The sequence below is a fragment of the Haliotis rufescens genome, unplaced genomic scaffold (genome assembly GCF_023055435.1).
Source record: "Haliotis rufescens isolate VD_foot unplaced genomic scaffold, xgHalRufe1.0.p SCAF_15, whole genome shotgun sequence".
Classification (NCBI taxonomy): Eukaryota; Metazoa; Mollusca; class Gastropoda; order Lepetellida; family Haliotidae; genus Haliotis; species Haliotis rufescens.
Window position 1 is genome coordinate 22,177,928 of NW_025963835.1, and position 16,822 is coordinate 22,194,749.

General features: G+C 39.7%; 1 protein-coding gene across 2 annotated transcripts; it reads left to right on the plus strand.

Annotated features, from left to right (window-relative positions):
• Positions 1-1,288: 1,288 nt before the first annotated feature.
• On the plus strand, positions 1,289-16,404 carry LOC125380088. Of its 2 annotated transcripts, none has more exons than XR_007221056.1 (4): positions 1,289-1,625; positions 11,493-12,628; positions 14,827-14,868; positions 15,946-16,404. XR_007221056.1 is itself a non-coding variant. In XM_048396322.1 (4 exons), exons 2-4 carry the CDS (start codon positions 12,391-12,393, stop codon positions 16,068-16,070), a joined length of 405 nt encoding a protein of 134 aa, XP_048252279.1. In that variant the 5' UTR covers positions 6,730-6,814; positions 11,493-12,390; the 3' UTR covers positions 16,071-16,404. The 2 variants fall into 2 exon arrangements, 1 of the variants encoding a protein (XP_048252279.1); XM_048396322.1 differs by lacking the exon at positions 1,289-1,625 and adding an exon at positions 6,730-6,814.
• The last annotated feature ends 418 nt before the right edge of the window (positions 16,405-16,822 follow it).

Sequence of the window (16,822 nt, forward strand, 5' to 3'; positions counted from 1 at the left end):
TAGCATTACACAATCTAAATATATCACTTAACAAATGCAAAGAATGTGTAATTTAATATTTGTCCCTTCGTTGATTTGAATATTAATAAAACTATCAAAATGTATTTGTCAACTTGCACTTTTTTATTTATTTACACTGTAGATCTAGAATAAGTCCTGATAACCGCATGCATGCTGAAAAAGGCAACTCAAATACGGATCAGATGTGACTAGGTTGATAGTATGCCAATGGGCATGCATGTTGCTTTCAACCACCGGTAAGCCTGATCTATCACACAAGTCATGGCAAGGGAAATAACGTGCTCGCGATGTCAATGTTAGGTTTTAGGTACTCATATGCAGTACATAGCCTAACATATTTGTTGGTTTGTATGTAGCGTAAACCTAACACAAGTGTTTTCAGTATATATCACTGTGTCACATCGCCAATACATCATTGCCGTGTTTACACTTTATCGAATAGTTTAACATCGGTTTTTAAGATTCTAGATAAACATACAGCTTTAAACACATATCCACTTCAGAGAGGCTTAAATATACTTAATATGTGCAATATCTTATGTCTGTCGTGCCCGTCGTGCTATAACAAACCATTTACATGTGACGGTTATTACTCTATCAAGACATAGTCCTATTTTGAAGCTCAGGGTCACTAGTTACGAAATGATCATACAAATTAAACTGTGTTTGACCCGAATAACATCAGATTTTGTGGGAGATTGTTATACAATTAAATGAAGGTAAACTTCTGTACCTTTGTTGCTCTGGTATTTTTTCCAATCCCCACAAGCTGATAACTCTAAAATACATCAAATGTCCTTGTCATTTTTTCCCTATATGCATGAACACAAGTGTAAGGGAATACATAATAGTCATGTTCCAGAAAACCACATGCAATGGAAATATTCACAGTGCGTTGTACATATGAACATATATATCTAAATGTCACGTACATGAATGCGATTTAGTGAAATGTTCGCCCAGATTGCAGACGCAGGATAATCAAGCATATGCCAATAGAAGTTAGCATTTTATCAATGTCAATTCCATGGCCTCTCACGCTTCTCCACCGTCAACATTTTCTTCAAAATATGTAAGGCTTAAATTCAACTTTGTATATGTGTTTTGTTGTTCAACGCCGCACTCAGTGATATTCCAACTTTATGACGGCAGTCTGTAATTAATCTGGTGATTGACATTATGAGCATCGATCCACGCTATTGGGATACGAAGGCATCAACCAAGTCAGCCAGCCTTACCACCAGATCTCGATCGCCTCATACGACAAGCATAGTCGCCTTTTACGGCAATCATAGGTTGCTGAAGACCAAGTTTTAGCCCGGATCTTCACGGGTCTGTCAGATATGTGGAGGACATGTGACTCAAATGATGTCAGATATAATTCCCTATGTCAACTTGTACCATATGTTCCCCCGTTTGTTCTATATTTCAAATTACAGGAACCACCAACAATGCCATTTTCCAAAGCGAGCACCATTTCATCCAGGCTGTTCAATTAAAGGAAAGTGTTGCAGAACGTGGACTTGGCAGCTCATAATGTGAATTCCACTACCTGTTCCTTCTAAGACATAGCATGTACCAGCCTATAGGTCATATAATCACAGGTGACTTCTCTTTTGTTGACAATAATAACATTCGTCAGTCATTCAAATATGGACCAAAATCATTCCAATGAGCAGCATCATTCCAATTGGGATCACAACTGTAAATCTTAGGGATGCTGTCGAAGAATATGCCAATAAATGGGGCAAAGGAGAACAGGAACCTGTGAATGTCCTCCAGAGTGGGTTAAGTCTGTGCGTGGTGTTGTCAGTGGTAGAATGCACAAACTGAAAAGAGAGGAAATAGAAATGGAACAAACCAATTCTGTCCCAATCAGCAGTCATCCAACTTCTGGCTGCCCTACATGAAAAGTCGTTGTTCCCACTGGCAAGGCCTCAAATAACATAACCATCACATGTAAGCATCCTACACACATTGGTTCATCAAAGAATTTGGAATAAGTGACATATCAAATAATGCCACCTATAAGGCCAATATGTTAACTGCCATGCATCAGCATGTCACGTCAAAAAATGAAATCCCGTATAATCTGCCAAAACCATGCATCAGTACTATCAACTTTTGACTTGACTAGAAACCTGAAACCATATTTACTCCTAGTTTGTACTGGATTCCAAAGCTCCAACGAAATCCGTACAAAGAGAGATATATAGTTGGGTTCAGCAAATGTACCACCAAATCCATGTTTTAAAGATTAACCATAATCTTTAACACAATCAAGGAAGGACTTTCTTTATATTCACAAAAAACTATTTCTCCGTCAGTAATATCAGTCGGTAATCTTCACATATTTATCGAAATGTCACCATGATATTTAACTTTTGGAACATATACGTATCTAGGTCAGTGGAGTAAAAGTTTGACAGGTGTCCATTTGTCCTTAACTGTGTCCCTTATCACACTCATTCAGTGAAGGGGAAATCCCGTATAATCTACATCAGATGATCCGTAATCTATTACACAGCTGCCCCGTGTGTACATTACAACTTATCAAAAATGAATTTTCACACTAATGGTGTATACATTTTAGCATTTAAATATTTAATGATAACAGTTTTAAAATCCACTGACTTTGTCCTTTCACAAAAGTAAATCAATGTGTACCAAGTAGAGACAACATTGCAGGCCAAGGTTTGCTGTTCTCTCTTGAAGAGAATTCATTAGTAGGGAGTTTATGATGAGGATTGTCTTTACATGCACCAGAAACAATATCAACATAACCAACGAAATATTGTAATTCTATTCCAATCATATTTGGGTGAGTGGGTATTGTCTAATGCAGCTGTCAGCAATGCTCAAGCTATATAACGGTGGACTTTATGTTTGGATAGACCGTCAAGTGGCGGATCACATTAGCAACGTCCCACGCCTTCAGGGTAGGCCGACACTCGATAAGCATGTCACTATAGTTAGGTCCGACCAACCGATCACCACTAGTTGCCTGGTACAAACAATACGAGTGTTTGGGACCTATTCGCTCCCTCATACATTGACATATACAACATCCCCAGAAGGTTATTCTCTATGAAACAATATACTTTTCCGGATCTCTTTTGCACATCGGCATCAATGTGTGTTGTATTTCTGCTCTTTGTCAGTTTAATCAATTAAAGTTTGTCTGACACGTACATCATTTATACGAAATTGTGGCAAGTTAAATATGGTCATTCTCAAAGAAAGTTGATTGCAACGTTGTTTATACAGTATTTCGGTTTATCACGATGTGTGACTACAATGTAGGAGTAAAATCTTAGGTGACCGTTTCAATGTTTTGTTTCGTTAGCACGGCTGTCAGGCTGAAAATCCCCATTTCATAACTGAAACATTTACGGGATTCCAACAAAAGCTTAATTGTGGATGAAGTCATTTTGGTGTAACCAAATAGCAGGGGTATGGTACCGATTAACCATGGACTATAATCAAGGTGATCATTGGCTTTTTCTAACCCATGATGACATATTTGCACACTGCTGATTGACATAATCCTGCAAAATGATTGCTCCACCTTGTAACACAGGGCGTCCTGTAATTTTGGACTATTGTACGGAAAGTATAGGTATAGGTAAGACTGCTCGGAGCCGATGTTTTATAGTTGAAATCGTCAGTTATACCCTGAAGTGCAACATTCATTTCCCCTTCAATACTGTAGTCCTTATTGTGATGCTATATCCCTAAATAAAGCAAGTCTGGATTCTTCAGAGGTTCTGAATCCCCCATCTCATTGGGGTTCCTTTTCAATTTAAGTGGTTTATTTCTATCAACATTAAATATTTTCAAAGACTATGAGTAGGTCTACACATGTACTTGGCTCGGAGGCAACTATGGTTATTTAATGCATGATGCGGAACACGTATTCAGATTAGATAGGACCATCTCGAGCACATTTGTTGATCACATAAATATTACATGTTGTATTTAGTCGTGTACAATAGACCGGCTCTGTGGTCTGGTGGTAAAGCGCCCGCCCGGAGAGCGAAAGGTCCGGGCTTCGATCCCCGGCCACGTCATACCAAAGACGTTAGGTTAAAAGATGGTACTTGTTGTTACCCTGTCTGGCGCTCGGCATTAAGGACTGGTCGTCTCGGAGTCAGTTTACTGAGAGGGGTGTGCGTTACATACTGCTGCATGGTATCACATTTGGCTTGGACTATGAAATCGGCATTAGTCAGGACTAGCAAAAGCAGCCACACATGTAAACACACACACATGCATGCACGTCGCTATATATCTGCAATAATCATGGACGCAACGTCATACCCCATTTCACCTCACCTCGTACATAATACGCACTACGAATTTTTATAACCAGAATTGTTATACACAAAAACAAAATATTACCACCTTTTACCCATCACAGCAGGTGGCCATGCAACAGAAGGGTATGACCAGAAATTATCGTTAGCTACATCCAGGGATGTATAAGCATATTAATAATGATGATATATTAATGTTTATCACTGCTTCTTTGTCTCAGCTACTGATTTGTAAAATTAACATGAAATAGTTTTTTCTCAAAACGTTTGTTGTTATTCTGTTGGCCATGTACCTGGCCATGCCAGATCATCAGTTCAACAATCAATACACACCCAGCGTTTGAATGAAAGTACTAAAACTACCTACAAAACAAAATTCATAAACATTTTCTGAAGTAAATATATGCAAATATCCCTATAATTAAATGTAGTTTTGAATTGATCAAACCTAGCATAACACCTCTGCCATAAGCTAATTTGCATGTCGCCGTGACCGGACTTTTCTCTCGTTTTTAAACAAACACTGAAATCAGAACAGACTGGCCTAATGCAAGTCTTTGGTGCGCTTAACGTATTGTTTTGCATAATTATATAGGTATGCTACTACAACTGCGACAGTGAGGTGCCTGACAATATATATTTATGCATCAAAGTGACTCGTATCGCCAGCTCTCCGCAGTGTAACTTGAAGGAAAACTACGCAAATGGAAATATTTTGTTCACGTCTTGGGATACGTTGTCAATGAAAGTTAACCATGCCATATGTTTATCTAGATGTGTAGACTCATCAAAAATGAATCCGATGAAAAACATGCAGTATCTTGAATGGACTGTGATAGATGTGACGAATGCTGTCCTCGTGGAACTCTGGGTAGGAGAGTGGACCGGACGGTGTCAAGACAATTTATGCCTAAACCAAGAACTGGTAACGAAATACATGCAGATCTAGGTCTTCATCTCGGGTGGCTTGCCATATCTTTTTTTACCAAAGGGCTTTTTGTTCCTCCTTTCAATGGGAGTTCTCCTGTTTCAACTTGTAGTGCTAACATTTGTCTTTGTGTTGTATTCTGTCGAGGCGGCTCAAAACAGTGCTGATGCTGAAAGAGCTTACAACCATAGTCTATTGTTTTAATCTGATTAGTGATCTGTAGAAGTTCGGTTGAGTGTTCCTAATGGCGACCTGTCTTGCAGGAAGCTGTCTATGTACTTTGCCATGCTCCCTTTTTTCCATTTGGTGCTAGTTTGGTGAGTACATCATTCCATTCACCATTTTATTCAGTATTTCAGTCAGCATTCACAACAAATCTCACTAAACACTCCTTATGTAATACATTTGATCGTGACATGGAATCTGTATCTCCACGCCTGACAGCCTGAAATGATAATATAGAAACATCAGTGCGTTTTTCTACAAGAGAGATCATATATTTTCCAGGTTTAAATTGCCTATAATTGCAACAATAAGGGGTCTGTCATACACAAAACTAGGGATACCTCTTCTGGTTTGACAAGTGTTTCCATTGTATTACTTATATGTAATCGGAATCGTGCAATGGATTTAGCTTTTAGCAAGGATTGCGTATGTTCATGGAATTGTTTTTTTGCATTTATTCTAGACAGGTCCTTTGTTTATTAATGTTTTCCAGCAAAATGACCGTTTCTAGACTTCTCATTGTCATAATATGATTACCCCCCTCCACCATGATATATATGATAGATTTAGATTAAACGGTTTGAAGGCGTTCCTCTCACTCAGTATGACGTTCCAAATTAACCTGAAATTGGGCATATACAACATATACAAAACCTTAAAAAACATACAAACATTTCAATGCTTGTGTCCCGCCTTTCGCAAAAGTATTTTCATCCATATAGTCAGTACTAGGGAATTTTACCTCCTCTTCTGGAACAATTTCGACCAGTTAACAAAAAATACAAACACATAGATCAAGCAAGATAGATATCACATATTCATAGCTATACAGTTAACTTGTTCCGCCCGATCAGTGTGAAAATCCACATTAACCTAGATTAACAGTGAATCTTTGAACATATATACTTTTGATAGAAACAAGCAACATTATATAAATTGAATAGGAGCCACAGTGAGATGAGAGTTTTGTGGAAAATCTAGACTTGCGTTATTTAGGCATATATCATAACAGTAAAACCTGGACGTAAGGGGAAGGAATATGCTTTAGGGACAGTGAGACAGCCTACACATTATTCCTGACACTGGTATGAATTCATATCTCAACCGTCTGCACGAGGCGCAAGTGTGCCCACACGGCGTGATCGAAGTACATTGTCAAAGCTGACCTACTTTACCGTTGTACCTTGGAGGTATTCGTGATTTCCGGGTTGTGCTGATAACGAAAGTAGCTACTGCGCGTGTGCAGATAAGGTGAAGGTCCAGTATTGTTTGTGTACATGTATATAGGCAACCAACTGTACTCTCTGCTGTCAGTTCTCGTAAGGTAAGAATGTTAATCTGTCTGTTAATGGGAGAGTGTCTTGGGGTGGAGGTTAGGGGGTGATTAACATTTGTAATGCAGCAGCTTTTCTGGTGGAATAGCTAGTTAATAGGTTGAGGGGATTCAGAGTTTTACACCGACTTCAATAGTATTCACCGTATATACCATATTTTCTCTATCAGTCGCCGTATCAACGTATCGCGCGAACGTAATAGACGTCGAGGCGTCTAATTGAGGAAATACAGTGCCCATAAGCCTACAACGGTCTTAAGTCTACAATATTCATGAATGGGCGGAGCTTATGTGACCACGTCACACTTGTTTCGTACGCACTGCATCTCACCTGAACACGGAAGTGCATCGGACTTCTGCCGAGTTGTGACACCATACAGCGTATATGCCGGCACTCCATTGTTTGCGGTACAATCACTATAACCTAAACAACCTGTAACTTCTTTGTTAAATAAGCAAACGATCACATCAGTGAATCCCTGTGAAATGAACAAAGCGAACTGTATATTACAAAGTGGTGTTTAAAGATTGTGTAGCTTTTAGGCAAGAATGTCACGGTTTGAGATGTAATCTCTTAGTATGCCACATTTCTTTTTGTCATTTAGTCCTGGAAATTAAATACTGGAAACATGTGCTGAATATATTAAAAATAAAATGAAATCTCAAAGAAATATGAAAGTATTTCTTTCTTTATTTTTTCACACCAGTACGTCATAACAACACTGTTGTTGAGGTGCTTTATGTTGATGCGTCTTGCGAAAACGAACATAAAACCTCAGTCTAAACGAAGACATAAGTAGCTTTTAATTTAGGCATCCTAAATATTAATGATTTTTGTTTGTTTAGTTGTTTTTGGAGCACTCAGCAACGGCGGTCTGTAAATAATAGACTCTGGGCCAGACAATCCAGTGATCACCATCAGGAACATGTATCTAAGCCATTGGGATACGATGACAAGCATTAGCCAAGTCAGCGAGCCTGACAACCCGATCCTTCTAGTCGGCTCTTACCAAAAGCATGTATTGTCGCAGGCCCACAGGCATAAATAACAGTAATGTTTTATTGGGGATGTATCCCCACTGGCATTATAAGTAGTAGTAAGATTCAAACCAACTTTCATTATATATAATAGTAATGTTTATTGGGATGAAGATTGAACCCAAAGGCATTATGAACAGTAGAAATGTTTTATTGAGATGAAGATTGACCCCAAAGGCATTATAAATAATAGTAATGTTTTATTGAGATGAAGATTGACCTAAGCTATTTGAAAGTAATTGGTCTGTATCATAAATTTTAAATATGTATGTGAATAATTAAATGCTTGTTTTTATTTGGTGTGATGCTATTATGAACTGACATTATTGTGGGCTCTGTCCAGGAGCTGACTTTGTGTGCTGGCGATTAGGTGCCTCACCCTGGCAGGTGTATGTTCGAATCCCGCACGGTACTCAACCCAAAAAAAGTACTAGAATCTGTACTTTACTAAGAAAGTGTTATCCCAAATATAACATTAGTTACATTTGATCACTTTCTAAATGGCATTGTGTATTCATACTGTCCAGGTGGGTAACGTAGCGTAAAAATATTGTCCCCATGTGTGATCCTATCATAATCGAGATCACTATCATGTTGGAACAGCTCCCCCTGGCGGTCCAAAGTTGGGAGGAGGTGATGACGCAGAATTTGGTCTATGTATTGGTTTGCTGTAAGATTGCCCTGGACAACCACTAACTGTGATCTATCCGTGTAGGATATGGCTCCCCACACCATGACACTCCCACACCAAATCGGTGCACCTGTCGAACGCAGTTCGGCGCAAAACGTTCATGTCGACGTCGGTATACACGCTGTCTTCCATTCCGTCGTTGAAGAAGAAAACGTGACTCAACGCTGAACCAAACGCGTCGCCAGTTCCTGAGATCCCATGCCTGTACTCTGTTGCACCACCGGACACGTCGTTGACGGTGTAGACGTGGCAAGACAGGTCCAACTTTTGGTCGTCTCACTCGAATTCCCACTTACCTCAGACGATTTCTGATGGTTTGGTCGGAAATTCTTCCCACATCAGGCACTTGTCCTTCAGTGTCCGTTGCTGTAGCAAATCGATTCCGAATGTGATGTAACCGGATGTACCGATCCTGAGCAGGGGTGGTCACTCTTGGTCTTCCACTTCTGTGATGATCTTGAGTCGAATTAGTGCTGGTATATCGATCCCATAATCGAGATATGGTGCTTTGGTGAATGTTGAAGTGTCTTGCAACGGCAGACTGGGACTCCCTTGCTTCCAAACGTCCAATGGCGATATTTCGGTCAGCTGCAGTTAATCTTGGCATTTTACGATCTCCGTTCACGTCAGAAAATTCGTAGTGAACTGTTGAATTTTGTACGGTCTTTTATAGTCAGTGTCTCTACTATTGTTTCCAACACTTTGCACGTGCATTGTGCTGAAAACGTTTTCTGAAAGCAATTTCCATGCATCCTTTGCATTTTTGCTGATAAACGTTTACAAAAAAACACATTTTGAATTGTGCTTGCGCGCAGTGCACAACAAACATGACACGATTAACGGGAAGCAAACATAAGAATTGTCTTTATGACGATTGCTTGGAAAAAAATCTAATTGGAATTCTCAAAACACCTATGCGTTTCTTTTTTGAAGAGTGTATTTTATACAAATAGGGCATCATATCATATACTGTTTGGAGATAAAAGTTGTATCACTCTAACACCTGGAACTGTTTGTAATATTGTTTACTTTATATATTCTACGTGCATGAGGACCATAGTTAAGCAGTACAGAATGAATGAAAGTGTCTCAGAATCTCTGCTCATATGGATTGCACATTCCTGAACCTCTGTCTCTCCGACACATATGAATAAATAGAGAAAGGAACTCAAGTCTAGAATGATTTGGCCAGTCCTAAATGCCTGAGCCCTGGGCCTGATTAATAAACATTGTTCTAGGTGCTATTTGGATTTTATTTTACCTATTTATTTTACAAGCATGATAACTCTTTGTTTCTTGGACAACCTGGAATCTTATCAGGGTTTCTGAAATAAATAAAATATAGTTGTATCTTGTAGTTAACCACCTTATGCCATGCGCAGAGATTGCTTTGCTCTTGCATATAACAAGTAGGGAAAGATATATTGTATTAGTATGGAGCTTGGTGACAAAAGGTTTTTACTGTGTTGGGTATGAAAGTAATAGCAAAGACATGTCAATGTTTCGATCAGGGCTACTGTGCATCACTGAATGTTTCGGAGATGGGCGAGTTGGGTTGACTCAGTAATTCGCGTAAATTTCGATCTGTCCGAAGTCGAGGCTTGCAAATACAGTACAGCACAATCTTCAAAGACACATAAACTACATGTTATATACCTGATGTGCAGATTGTGAGTTAAACATCGTATCACGCAATGACAGCCGAGACAGCGATGCGCTCGTTAGACGTCAACTAGTTTAGCGGAAGATAGTGTCACGTGCATACATAAGCCACGCCCACTCACGAATATTGTAGATTTAAGACCATTGTAGGTTTAAGGGCACAACATACGTATGATATTTAATTATTTTGGCATTTGCATACAAATGATAAAGTTTATATTTATAACGGCAGTTTCCTCTTTGAAAGAGACTATAATACAATTAAGCTATAACATTGTAAAACAATGTTTTATTCTTTTTATTCATGACAACTTGCCGTTGACATTACAACTTGCTAATTAGAATCGTGCAAGGCATTTTTGGTGTGTCCTTTAGGGTCCGACCATTTGATTTGATTTGTATCGAATAAAACATTGCTCGAAAAAACCCTAAAATGCATCATACTGTTTGAATAAAATACACTTGTTTGCCACAAAGAAACATTGTTGCAAAGTGTTTAATAAAAAATATTCAGGGCTCATTGCTTTATTTAGAAATGGGCGGTCCCTTCCACAAGCAAAGATGACATGTATGGCTAATGTCATTCCCACCAGAAGCGTGACATCTTAAAACTGTAAGAATAAAATAGATATGGAGTACATTGACACGCATATAAGTGTGCTAGAGTTCTGACCTTTGTCATTGTGATTTCCCATTAGATGTTTTGCAGGTAACCAGGAGTATTTGTTCGAATCCCATATTCACCCCAATAAATTGCTCTTGGTTTGTCTGCACCATATTCAAGCTCGTGAGTTTCTACACTGTTACTTTAAACGTTCCTCCCACATTATGCTGACATGTCCTTATATCACTGAAATATTGTTTAAAGCAGACTAAAGCCCAACACCACTCAGGTAATCATCCGGGGCGAAATAAACTATTAGAATATCGCTTGTTTACCCACTGCACAGGGGTTTTACTTGAGGTAAAACATGTGAAATCCCGAATCTGTTCTTGTCTCTTATCAACAACTGTATAAAACGTGTATACTACATTGTAACAGACGTATGGGTTGATGACGTGTCAATATGTATGTGTACGGGTGTGTATATGTGTCTACTCTTAGAAGCAGATCATATAGAGTTTCCTCTTTGTGGATATTTGGGTTGTCATTGTTTCCCAATTATGCCTTTGATCATTGAATGCTTAACAACGACAGTACATACACATTAGGACTACCTCATTACAGATTCTTTTTCAATTTCATATAACATAATCGTGATGATTTTCCTTTGCCAGACATCATGTGGGATCTTGTCTCAGTTGCTGAGATCAAGGATCATCTGACCGAGTGTCCAATATGTAAAGAACACTTTGATGAGTCGACACGAATTCCACGTCGTATGCCGTGCTGTGTACAGTCCTTATGTCAACCATGTCTAGAAACCTGCAGTAGAGGCACAACAGTCTTAGACTGCCCCATGTGTCGACATCGACATTACCTTACAGGCGGTGTTAAATCTCTTCCCAAAGAGACTGTCATCCTGAAGTTTCTGGACTACCTCAAGATCCAGAAAGGTCTCCATCTTCCATGTTCAGATTGTCCTGACAAGGAAACGGCTGTAGCCCAGTGTGACAACTGTGGAACATTTTTATGTTCCATCTGCCTAAATGCTCACAAACGAAATATGGTAACAAAAGCCCACACAATAAATACCTTCCACGAGATGAAGGGCCGACCTGTACAGAGTTTCCGTCGTGTACATCAGTGTAGTCACCACCAACAACCTCTACAGTTCTACTGTCACACTTGTGACAAGGTTGTCTGTGTGTCCTGCACTGTAGTAGATCACGATAAAGGGAAGGGGCACAACGTCCTGTCCGTGGATGAAGCACACAAAGAAAAGATAAAATCCACTGATGAAGTTTTGGTCAAGATGGAGGAAAAGACGAAAAGACTGAGCAAAACAGAGTCAGATCTTAACATGAAGATAGAGGACTGTCAAAGCGCGTATCAAGAGATGATATCAACAGAGTCTTTGACAACTTGATCGATGCTCTGAAGCAAAGACAAAAAATCCTTCTGTCTGATGTTGAGGAGAAATCAGCTAAAAGTCTCAAGCTAACAGAGCAGGCGCTGGATGCAACAAGACTACTGCTGAGGAATGCGAGGTCATCTATAGAATACACGCGACAGATGAGCAGCACAGCTGACAGGATAGAATACATGTTGAAGGAGGAGTCACCAAAGGAAATACCCTTCGTCATGACTGGAGTTAATTTTGTCCAAGCAAATGTAAAACATCTTCAGGATACTATCAAGGTGGCAGGAATGGTCAGATCAGTCACGTTCTCCCCAACGGAGACGTCGCATGGTGTGGAAGATTCTGCAGCATACACCGCTATCATTGTGGAACCAGCCGAGTTACCTTCAGGTAGGTAGTACTAAATAATATATTTCTCATGGAAATAACAGATACGATAGACAGACAGTATGAAGTAAGTGTACGAAGCGTATAAAAGGGAAATCACTCAACATAACTGCAATACAACATGTTAAACACGCGTGATTTTACTTTACTGATTTCACTGTAAAATATTGACAAGGAGTTCTTTACATTTATAAATTCGAGCAATATTTGGTAAAGTTGGTTGGTTGGTTGGTTGGTTGTTTAACGCCGCACTCAGCAATATTCCAGCTATATGACGGTGGTCTGTAAATAATCGAGTCTGGGCCAGACAATCCAGTGATTAATTTCATGAGCATTGATCAAAGCAATTGAGATCGACGACATGCATCAACCAAGTCAGCGAGCCTGACCACCCGATCCCGTTAGTCGCCTCTTACGACAAGCAGAGTCACCTTTTACGGCAAGCATGGGTCGTTGAAGACCTATTCTAGCCCGGATCTTCACGGGTCATATTTGGTAAAGACCTATTTTAGAACAATAGATTTTTGGTTCTCATGTAAATTAAATATCATACTCATCCTCAATTTCACAACTGTCACAATGTGTACATACACAATGAAACACCTGAACAACAGATCCTTTTGTTATAAGATCCAACATGGGCAAAAGCAGTAGGGAAAAAAGGTCTATCCCAAATTTTCTTTTCAAGGTGTCATCCCAACCTTTTAACATTAAACAACAATCTATCCCCAACAACCTACCCAACAGCTTACAACTCTATATTGGCACTGGACATGCATACTGTAACCTCAGCTCCCCAAAGTATGGCATTTACTACATTTTCATTTCACAAATAATATTATTGGAGACTTGTTTCCATCAAACAATATTGTAGCTGGCTCGAAATATAAATGGCTTTTGGTCTTGAGCAATTTATAAATGGGAATAAAAACATTTGATGCTGGTGTAGCCTACAAGGCAGGATGAAAAACGCTATACCCAGGTATTTGTAGTAAGATACTACAATTTTCAGTCGTATGTACATCGAATTTATTGTATGTTTCTGATGCGTTCGAAAAAGATCCACCCGTCGTCCCAAGACGGTTTTCTTTGTTTGCTAAATTACATGATTTCCTACTTTTGTACAACGTTCCCGTCTCAAGACTTAATTACGTGACGCTATTCCAAAGAAAATGTAGTATTGATTGTTGTCATGTCTTTCTATGTGGAAATGTTATACTATGTGCCACCCGCAGTGATAAATCGGTATTAAGGTTTGGAGTTCTGATGCATCTGAACAAGTGAGAAATGTCAAAACAGGGATTTGCATCATTCTTGTCACTGATGCGTCAATTTTGGAAATGTTATCAACGTCAAATGTCTACCATACATGTTTTTGAAAACTTTACTGAGGCCTTGAATTTTGTAACCTTGATCAAACAACTTTTGAGCAAGAGTCCTATGACTCTTTTTGAAATCGTCAAAGAACAGCATGCTCGATTGCACCTCAAAACAATGGAAACCCCAAAGACCGGACCCGCTGGATTCAGCTTGATATCAAGAGGAAATTGACTACTGGAAAGTTGAAGTCATCACTCTAGTTATACGGTCTGGTGAATTTGTTTGGCTATTCTGAATCTTTATTCATAAATATAAATATGAAACTGATGAGGCGGTATCATTTGTCTCTTTTATTTCTACTTCATGTTGGTTGGTTGGTTGGTTTGTTGTTTTACGCCGCGCTCAGCAATATTCCAGTTATATCACGGCGGTCTGTAAATAATCGAGAATAGACCAGACAATCCAGTGATTGATATCATGAGCATCGATCCACGCAAATGGGATCGATGACTTCATGTTGGTAAATCAGTGGAAGGGAATTGGCTATTTAGCCATAATGGAATTATATGAGATCAAACGTATTATCCAAATTACCTAGTTTTGACTTTGCCAAGCAGGGCAGAAATTCTGATCCATATGTAAAAAGAACAGATAAGTAAGAAGGGGAGCAAAACTGATGCCCAAGGTGATGACTTCTTTCTTGCCTAAATATCTACGGCAAATATTCAGATGCATCAGAATGACACGACCCCGTCCAGTGAAGTTTGTACTTCTGTTTCATCCCGCGATACTGTTATAACGGGTAATGTATGCAATCAAAATGGTAAGAGCAGGCAGTCCGTGTACATGGGACACACATAAAGATTAATATCTTGTTTCAGTGATCGAGATGGACCGGAAGATGTCTGACCAGGAGATAACATGTAAGATCTGCGCCCTTGACGACATGATGTTACAAGATATTTTTCATTGGTTTTGTATCTGTCAGTTGATTTCGAGAGGTTACGACCGCTTTCGAGATCTGATCTTTGTGCTTACCTTTTGATAGTTTAGTACAGAAGTTTTATTAGTGGTCGCGTTAGCAATGTTGCATATCATGCATGTGTTGCCTGATCTTTGAATGTTATGTAATAGAAGTATGTAGGAGAAGAAAGCCTCCTTGATGTAGTGGATAAAAACGTCCGTCCGGTGAGCGGAATGTCGGAGGTTCGATCCCCAGTCACGTCATACCAAAAGACATTAAAATATGGTACTTGTTGTTACCCTACCTGGCGCCCGGCACTAAGGGAACAAAATTAGGACTGGTCGTCTCGGAGTCAGCATACTAAGTGGGGTATCCATGTTAAAATTGTGGCATGGTATCTCAGTTGGCTAGCACTTCGGCAGTCGTCCTCACTAGTACAAGTAGCCACACACATACAAACACACACTTACATACACACCCTCGCGCGCCCGGGCATGCATGTAATACGTGTAATAATCCTGAAGTTGTATATATTAAACCCAACTTAACCACCTCACCAGAGAGAAGAAGAACGCCTTGGCTTTAACACTTCTAACTTAATACATAATAGATCAATGATAGCTCATAGTGAGTGAGTGAGTGAGTTGGGTTTAACGCCGCTTTTAACATTATTCCAGTTATATCACGGCGTGTCAGCTTAATGTGGGAGGAAAGCCCGAAGTGATACAGGTCTCAGACGTTTACCACTTCGGTGAAACCCACGAGCACGGGTATGGTGCTGACATACCTAGAAACATAATCGGGGCGAATCGGGATTCGAACCCACAATCATAAGTTTCTGTCGTGCCCAAGGGACGCAACTCTGCACAGCGAATCGCGGCGCCTTAGACGACTGGGACACCCGTGCCCCCATGACAGCTTATAACTTTCATTTGGTAGATTGACTAAATTGTCGGTAAAAAACGTATTAAGTGATATATATGTTAGCTACAAGAAGACATGTTGGTACTCATTACGAATGTTTTTTTTATCACAGGCCCGACTCTGGAATGGGACACAAACACTGCAAAATGCATCATTGACGTATCTGAATGTGTAATCACAAACACACGACCGGCTGTTATTTCTCCGAACACAGGATGTCGGATACGAAATGCCTGATCATGTCTAGCGTCCAGACCTTTGGTGGTCCGAAACAGTCCTGGGCAGCGTTGCATGTATGGAATAAAGTTGCGGTTATCTATAAAGACATTGGTAGGAAGTAATAAACTTATACAAGAGATAGCCCTGACCTCCTCTCCTGAAGATGCTGTCCGGCCGCAACACATTGGACTGAGTGTATATGTTGCAACATGCTCCACCCACAACCAACAGCTGTGTCTTCGGGTAAAGTACAATAAAAAGCTCCTCAATCACATTCCACTCACTGAGAACAGAGTTGGACAGTCTTATGACCTTCAGCTATACTTTCTACTGGATGGAGCTAGTGACAAAATATTAGTTGTTAATGCCATTGACAATTCAGTGTACACCACTGTTACAGATGTAGAATTTGACAGACCGCTGTGGGTTATGATGTATGTTTGTGATCCTACAAAAGCGGTTGTAAGAGGAGAACTGATATCCGGCCACAAAATCCAAGGAACCTTTGCCAACTTTAATCTGTAGAATCTGTAGAACATATTAACATTTTAACAATAGATTTTTGTAAATAAAGTGTTTGAATCTGAATTTCCCACACAGTACTGTCAGTGATCATGAGCACGCGATTTGTTTGGAAATGAGTGAGTGAGTGACAGAGTATGGTTTTAGGCCGCTTTTAGCAATATTCCATCAATATCACGGCGGGGGACACAAGAAATGGGCTTCACACATCGTACCCATGTCGGGAATAGAACCCGGATCATCGGCGG

Bases quoted from the DNA above. Each gene is read 5' to 3' on its own strand.
- LOC125380088 (XM_048396322.1), top strand. From the start codon at position 12,391: ATGAGCAGCACAGCTGACAGGATAGAATACATGTTGAAGGAGGAGTCA. The intron at 12,629-14,826 runs GTAGGTAGTACT...ATCTTGTTTCAG, and splicing joins ACCAGCCGAGTTACCTTCAG to TGATCGAGATGGACCGGAAG. The intron at 14,869-15,945 runs GTAAGATCTGCG...TTTTTATCACAG, and splicing joins GTCTGACCAGGAGATAACAT to GCCCGACTCTGGAATGGGAC.